General features: G+C 28.6%; 1 protein-coding gene and 1 pseudogene across 5 annotated transcripts; one reads left to right on the forward strand and one right to left on the reverse strand.

The window, feature by feature from the left end:
* LOC105256240 (alpha-tocopherol transfer protein-like) lies at positions 1-4,198 on the reverse strand. 5 transcript variants are annotated; one of them, XM_011265990.3, is made up of 7 exons: positions 4,031-4,198; positions 2,033-2,177; positions 1,737-1,896; positions 1,428-1,608; positions 615-800; positions 425-530; positions 1-179 (listed from the first exon to the last, which is right to left on the reverse strand). In XM_011265990.3, exons 2-7 carry the CDS (start codon positions 2,169-2,171, stop codon positions 16-18), a joined length of 936 nt encoding a protein of 311 aa, XP_011264292.1. In that variant the 5' UTR covers positions 2,172-2,177; positions 4,031-4,198; the 3' UTR covers positions 1-15. The 5 variants fall into 5 exon arrangements, with proteins under 5 accessions (XP_011264292.1, XP_011264291.1, XP_025271064.1 ...); XM_011265989.3 differs by having other exon boundaries at positions 4,027-4,196; XM_025415279.1 differs by lacking the exon at positions 4,031-4,198 and adding an exon at positions 2,734-2,792.
* Positions 4,199-6,271: 2,073 nt separating this feature from the next.
* LOC112639923 lies at positions 6,272-6,843 on the forward strand (annotated as a pseudogene).
* Positions 6,844-8,183: the final 1,340 nt, after the last annotated feature.

The following is an 8,183-nucleotide window of genomic DNA, read 5'->3' on the forward strand; positions in this document are numbered from 1 at the left end:
ATAATAAAAATAACATTAATCTATATTTAATTTTCGGAATGAACCCTGAAGTCCTTGAAGTTCTATTAGAAGACGGGACGTTTTCGATTCCGGTAAACGAGCATTCTCGTCTGTACGACTCAATTTCTCGTCTCGCAAAAACCAATCTCTATTCTTTTCCATTTTCTCTTGCCAAGCAGCTATGTATGCGTAAAATAATATTATAAATATCTAAGCTTGATAAAATTATGCGGAGAAATATCGTCATTTTAATCATGCCTAATGTATCAAGCTTTCACAATTAATATTATTTATTAATTATGATAACATTTTTTGTAAATAATATTTTTTGCGAAACGCGAAAAAATGTTTTTATAGCGAGAAGTGAATTGATTTTGGAAATGAATTGATTATAAATTTATAATAAATAAAAGATTATATTTACCATTTAATTCTTGAAAAGTGTCTGCTTTGCCACCCCATTCATTGGGAAGTATGTCCCTATCCATATAAGCGTATAATTCCTCTCCGCCGCCATTATGTACGTAAAACTGCAAATATAAGAATTATTTCGCATGTTTTCAACTCGTTTTTAAATTGTATTTTATGATAATTTTGTATAAATTTTTGTTTACCTTCTTAATCAGCTTTTCTTTTAACAATGGATAAAATATGTTGACAATATTGGTAATGAACGACGGTGCATTAAGAAAATGAACACTAAACAATCGGAAAGGCATGCTATCTTGCACTGCTAACATCGCCCGCCTTACAATGGATTGTGTCGGAATAAATTTTGCAAAATGCGCCGTGCTGTATCCCTAAAATGTAATAAATTTTCTTTCAGATAAATTAATTTATCATTAAAAATGTGTGTGTGTATGTAAGTGTAATTATATCCGAAAATAATAAAAATTAAAAACTGTAATAAACGTTGCTTAATGCGATCTTTTTATATCTATTTTTTATTTATTAAACTTTGTAAATGAAGTGCCTCATGCGATTTCATCTGCTTTTGACGTAACACAGTGGCGTAACTAAGTGAAAGTGTATTCGATTTACTTGGCGCTTAAGTGCAATCTAGCCTTTCATATTTCATCCCCTAGCTTCACACCCAACCCTTTATATACACTTTCTTCTTAAAGTATGAGTAATATAGTGTAAAAAGAATAAAATGTGATTACCCTGTCAAAACAATTAATATTTTACATTTATTTTTTATATTTATTAATTATATTTATTTATATTTATTTATTATAAAATACATTTTTATATATTTATTAATTTACAGTATATTATATTTAATGGCTATCGCTAATGAATTTTAAATTTCAAAGTCCAGTAAATTAAAGAATACTCGGTATACTGATATATGTGTGTGTTGATAACTGCATTTTTAATATTAAAAATTAAACATAATAAAGAAAGAAAAGTAAAGCAATCCATACCTCAAGATCTATGATCATAATATTGGACAAACAGGATTCCTCCCATAAACGAGCATCAAGTACCATTAAAATACGTTTAATTACCGCTTGAAATGAAAACTTCTCCACGTTGGTATCGCGTAATCGAAAGACGGTGACACGATATCCATCCTCAGTTAATGATGGCAAGATGAAGTAGTCTCTAATAAAAATATTTGAAAAGAAAGAACCGTGAAAATTTGAAACTTTCTAATTCGTCCTGAAACTTCAGGAGGATACTTTAATAATTTTTTCTCAGAGATCGCGCGAAAAAATGTAAGATTTATTTACACTACGCCAACACAATCTTGAATATCCCGAGATAGCGGATCACGAACGGTGAAAAATTCCGGCATGGATGTTCGAACGGTGTAATATCTTTCCAAGATTAATTTACACTTCTCAACGCTGTTCTTACAATTGTAAAGAAATCTCTCCAGTTTGACGTCGTCTACAATAAATAAAATCGTGATTTATATTTTTCTGTACAATATTATTACACATATATTCTTTATTTGATTTAATTATATTTAATATCAATATTATTATCAAGTATTTTATTTTTCTAATTTTTGATAAATACGTACCTATGTGATTTGGTAAGTGTGGCTGCTTAGACAGCCATTTTCGAAGCGTTCTGATGTCCTGTTCTCTCATTTCCGGATCAGGTGGGAGCTCCTTGTCCATCTGTTTTTGTTGCGTCGGTGTTGGTGGTAATAATGTCATGATTTTCTGAAACAATACTTAAATTAATATTGTCCTCTAGCTATGATACGAGAATTGCGGAATTCGTTATAACAGAGGAAAAATTCCGTTAATACATTTATTATTTTATTCACATATATACACATGTAAAGTTTTATTTTCTTATTCTGCAACATGAATTTAAAACAGGAAATTTTTATTTATTACAATCCTGAGTTTTTTACTTTGAAATCTTTTACTTTAAAATAAACGCCTGTCATTTCTTTCGTCACTAATGTATTTGACGATATAAGATTGTATTTATTGTTTACTTTAACACTTTTCCTATCAGCACAAATAAAGAGTCGTATGTTTTTGCAGTTTAATTTTCTCTTTTAGTGAACAAATATTTAATCTAGAATTCCGAATGTCATTTGATGAACTCATAACACAGAAGTCAAAAAATTTAAAAAAGAAGAGAGAAGATATATAATAAGAAGACATATAATAATAAAAGAAAAAGAAATGTAACTAAAACATAACTATTGACTTTTTATTTATTTTTGTACTGATATTTATTCTTCGCATTTTTGTATTTCCTTACATCTTCATATTTCATTTGATTTGTCATAGTGTCGTAGCATCATTTGTCACATTTTATGAAAAAAATATGTATATCGTATATATTGTCTACATGTGATTTATTACTGCTGCGAAAAGATAACCTCGTCCGTTCACGGCGCCACACAAACGATGTTTACCTCTTAAAAATATTTGCTTGAGAAACGAAGGTGCGAGAGTAATAGGAAATAACATACAGGCGAGTCAGGAAAAGGAACGTGTACATACGTGACACGAATTCGATCTCGTAAGCCTGTCCGAATTATTCGCAAATTTCGAACGCATTTTTTTTCGCGAAAGCCGATTGAGTGCGTTGAATATCAATTAGCTTACAATCATCCATTACATTTTTTATTATTATCGTGGAACTGCACGACATTTATAAAGAAACGCATTTCAGTTCGCATATATACGCTTGTTTTCAGTGACAAGAATTAAAATTAAATCAAATTGTTCCGATAAATAAATTCCGACAAATCAATTGAGTTTTTAATGTGGCTAGATATTTGTTTATTATTCATACTTTTCGTGAAAACATATAAGCAAAGGAAAGTAGCGTGATATCACTTGTAATCATTAAAATTGGCGAATTTTCGTGTTATTTTAACAATCAACTTTGTAAATGAAGAAAAAGAATAATATTGATATGAAGAAAAAGAATAATATTGATATTTATATGTCGACTAATTTATATTTTAATCTACTTTCTACAAATTAATATTTACAATTAATATTAATATTCACAAGAAATTGGAATAAAAATATTATATAAAGCTGATATAATATTAAAAAACTTTTCTCCTAAATTAAAGTAGATAATTTGCTCTAAATTGCTTGAGTTTTAAAAATAATTACAAAATAAAACTATGAGGATTAAAATAAATGGACGATCGTGTCTTTTATTGATCAATCTAGGATCAATCTTTTTTATCTATAAATTTTTATCAACTAAATTACAATTCAGATATATTAAAGATTTTTAATATAAAATTTAAATGAATAAAATTATTTGAAAAATAATTTTTTATCTACTTATATCTTTCTAAAATCAATTGGAAATAAATTTTAATATGAAATAGCTTTCTATAAAATATATTCAGATTTTTGAAAATATATTTTCTCTAAAAAAAATTAATTTTGTCAAAATTTACAAATGAAAATGCATAATTTCTGTCATGTTTTTACATATTTGCAAAGAATCTTGTTTTGCAATTATTTAAAGACAAGAAGAAGACATAATTTGAAGATTACTCTCTTAGTCTATGACGATACTTACTTACTTCTTGCGTAAAAGTTATAATAAATCGCAGCTGGAGTGTCGTGAAGTTCGTGAAAATTTCACGCGTTGCACTGTGCAGCACAGCTTGATGAGTGGAAGAAGTCTTCCACCTTTCTGGCGTTCAGGATTTCTATCTGCTCGAAGCAGAGCGATTCCTCTCTTCCTCGAGTTAGCAATACTTCAAGTTCCCCACCATCGAGTATATCGCATATATATATAAGATATATATATATATATATATATATATATATAAGATATATAGATTGTATACATAAGAAGAATATTTACACATACACACATATATACGTGACACCCAACGCGTGCGTGAACTTAAATAGAGAATGCAGACTGCTCGTCTCATTGTTTTCATAACGAAACTTAGTCAACGTGATCGGATTGCAATGACGATTGCTCGATTTCGATCGTTAATCTCGCGTGAAAGTAGCGAGGGAGATATTGTGAAAAATATAAACGCAATCTGTGAAAAAAATAAATCTTATTTTGTTAACATAAACTTTTAATTTTTGATTTCTCTAATCACATTCAGATCAAAATCCGATGAAAAATAAAAATAAAATCTTTACTTAATTTTAATGTTATATCTTTCATTGATTTAGAATTCAAAATAAAGATGCATCTCACAAATAAAATTGCGTGTAAAACTCATGACAGTCTTGTGTTTAAAAATAAGTTAATTTAAATACCGATAAATATGAATACAATTAATCTATGAACTTTCCCTTTTATTTTTAAATAGTTTTTCTCCATTTCTTATATTTTCTATATTTCAGTTTCTATACAGTATCAATATGCTTTCTGCTTTATAATTTAATTATAATTTAATTATGCATAAATCGGTCTTACTTATTATCAGTCTTATAATTTTACGTAATAGATATTAATATGATAAAATAGATGTATCTGAATATTTTGGCTGAAAATGAGAATAAGTTAAAGAAGTTCACTGTTTAAACACTTTCTAATCAATATTACTTCTACAAAAATGGCTCGTCAAATAGGCCAGAATCATAATTGCTAATATCCACTATCATTTATTTACGCTATGTTTCTAAGCTGTCCGACTTTAGTAGTCTAACTTGTGATTAAGGTAATCAATGCACCATGCATCTGATTGCGAAAATTGCTGAATTATACAAATACGGGAGTCCTCGAAAGAATATTTTAAAAGCTGTATATTAACCTACTCGAACAATCATAAAATTACAACATAATATTAAAACGATGACTACATATCAACAATTGATTGTGCAATATTTTCCAAGATATTAAAAGTGTAATTTATTTGACATATTCTAAGTGATATTTCTATTATTTAAATATCAGAAAATTCATAAATTTGAAATTTAATAGATTTTATGTTAGCTTTAATTAAATCCATTAGCTATATTTAAACCCATAATTAATGTGTATGTGAGAGAAAAAGCAATTCTTCACTAAATAATATTTTATATCAATAAATATAATCGGAGTTGTTTAAAAAAAGTTGTTAAAGAAAGCTATTATTAAAAGATAATCATACATTTTTATACATCCCTGACCAGAAAATTTGAGAATTAAACATTGAATGTGCTGATGAAAATTAAACATGTGAATGTGCTGATTATCAAGACAAATATAAAGACACATAGATATTTTTACACACAAGATTTCGAACTTGCCTTATGTAATGGGTTTGTTCACAGTCAAAGTACAGCGGACTTGTACTTTGAATGCTGCTAAAGTTTGCAGAATATTCAATCAAAGTGACTGTTGATTTATAAATAGGCATAAATGAGCAAAATGCAAAAGAATGTAACTAAAACTCATATTTCGAATACATAAAATGTGACAGATGCAGCTACATAATTCGATAATCTTGAACGTCTCAGATTAATTTGGGAATTAATTTGATCAACAATTAATTTGATCAACAATTAAGATATAACGATTTAACGTAACATAATTGACGAAAGATTTAATCTTATTTTCTCGCTTGTAATTAGTATTTATTATAATCCATCACAATTGACAGTTGACGGTCCAATGTCCAATTTTTCTATACTTCACGTGTTATCGTTATGTTGTTAGCCTATCAATTTATAGCAGCGTTATTTATAATTGCATTATTTATAATTGCATTGGAAATTCCATCATTATATTTAGAAAAATTGGATTTAGCTGACAGAGCATGAAGTGTCGTTCTAAAAATCACAAAATGTGAGGTTTTCGTTGAACTCGCGAAATGGTGGACTGCATTACCATATGCAACAGCGCCTGCATAACATGTATCTGGTGCATTCTCTTTTCGGTATGGTACGACTAACAGCCAACCTGTGGCAAGCTGACCTGGAAAAATAATGTTCAAACATATTCTGCATGCTTCTTCGACCAAATTAGTTTTTTCTTTTCTTTTAGTTTTCCAAGATTCTCAAAAAATCTTAGAAAAGTGGACTCGAGCGAGTGTTGCGTGCGCAGAAAGTCGATTTTGAAACACCGAAAAGCACGTTCGCGTGATTTTCCGACATGCGTAAAAGATAATTCAATTCATGCACAACGATTCAAGGATTCTCGCTTCGAACGCCATCGCAAAGATCGACGAGAGTATCGTTCCGGAGAAAAAATATGTGATCGATCATTGAAAGAGCGTCAAAACGCATGTCGATGCTTAAAAAAGAACAGGAAAACTTCGCCAGCATGTAACAGATCGGTCAAGTATTTGAATAATTGTAATAAATCGGACGGTTTTTTGAGCAGAGAGGATAACAACGCAATTTGGAAGCAAACAAAAGCGAATGTATCTGTAAAAGATCTTGAGGTATACTGACAGTATCTGTTTCCAAGAATCGAAAATAAACTTGAATAATGTGCAAAACAAATAAAATTATTGAATAATAATGACGAACGTTTTAAACGTTTAGTTAAATCAATAGCAATATTGTTAAGTGCATAGAAACGCATGTAGTCTTTGAATTCTAGCGTTTATTAAGAAGAGCTATCGATTTATATTTGCAAACGTGCGAATAAAATAAATATCCGACAATAAATAAAGCGAACATGTTGAATATTACATTTATTAGTTTTGTCATAATATTAATTTTTAATCTACGATTCCTATATAGAATTATATCGTGAATAATATCGTTTATTAATTTGTTAAAAACAATTTTTTAAAGATTTTCGGGAGCAGCTAAATTGCTCTGAAAATTCTGTTCAACATTATAATCACGTTTTTTGTCTGTCACATTTTTCTGGAGGACAATATCCTTGAAAGGAGGTCGCGTTGAGTTAACGTCGGAATCGTCAACAATTTGCACGACTTTTTGGACTGTTGAAAATTCCATTACGACCGTCGATTTCGTGTCATTTATTGTTTGAGAAGCTTCTGACATTTTTGTTTTTTCATCGAGGCTCTTTGCTTCTAGTCTATTTTTAAAATGCAAATTTAATAAAACGATGACGTATAGTAAAATGGATAACATAAAAAAATAAAAAAAGAGAAAATAAAAAAAATTTATATAATTATATATTGTTAAATATAATTATTTTGTTAATTATATAAAATTGCATACAATAAGATTTATTTGTTACTATTATTTACGTATAATTATGTCAAAATATTTATAATTCTATATTGAATTATGCAAAAATATCGAATATAATGCTCAGAAAAAAATCTAATATAATTCTACATAATTTGATATAAAGTTATAAATATCTTGATATAACATGTAAATAATAATATAAATAGATCTTATTATACATAATTATATGTAATTAGATATAATTATATATAAACTTTTTCTCAGAAAGAAACGAATAACATATATACATATAAATCTTACGGAAGTGGCATTTTCTCTCCGTTCTTTTTCTGATATTCCACTGCATATCTTAAATTTTTCCTAGATCTTTTCTTCTGACATTTTTTACTTCTGCGCTCACGATTATCGTTTTTATTGAGATTGCGATCACCATTGCCATCAAAATCTGGTTTTCCCGACTTTTTGACAGTTCGTAAGATGTAACTCTTTGGTTTTTTCAAATCAATTCTTGATCGAGGAGCAGTTTTCCTGGCACAACAACGGTGTCCCTGATATTGCCACCTAATGTGAAATTATTAGTATAATGACATAATTATAATTGGCATAGCATCG

Source organism: Camponotus floridanus, unplaced genomic scaffold (genome assembly GCF_003227725.1).
Source record: "Camponotus floridanus strain SB8 unplaced genomic scaffold, Cflo_v7.5 scaffold119, whole genome shotgun sequence".
NCBI classification, from domain to species: Eukaryota; Metazoa; Arthropoda; class Insecta; order Hymenoptera; family Formicidae; genus Camponotus; species Camponotus floridanus.

Coding starts and splice junctions, on each gene's coding strand:
- LOC105256240 (XM_025415278.1), bottom strand. CDS start 2,410: ATGACAGGCGTTTATTTTAAAGTAAAAGATTTCAAA. Junction 801..1,427: donor TTATGATCATAGATCTTGAG/GTATGGATTGCT, acceptor ATTACATTTTAG/GGATACAGCACGGCGCATTT. Junction 180..424: donor CACTTTTCAAGAATTAAATG/GTAAATATAATC, acceptor ACGCATACATAG/CTGCTTGGCAAGAGAAAATG.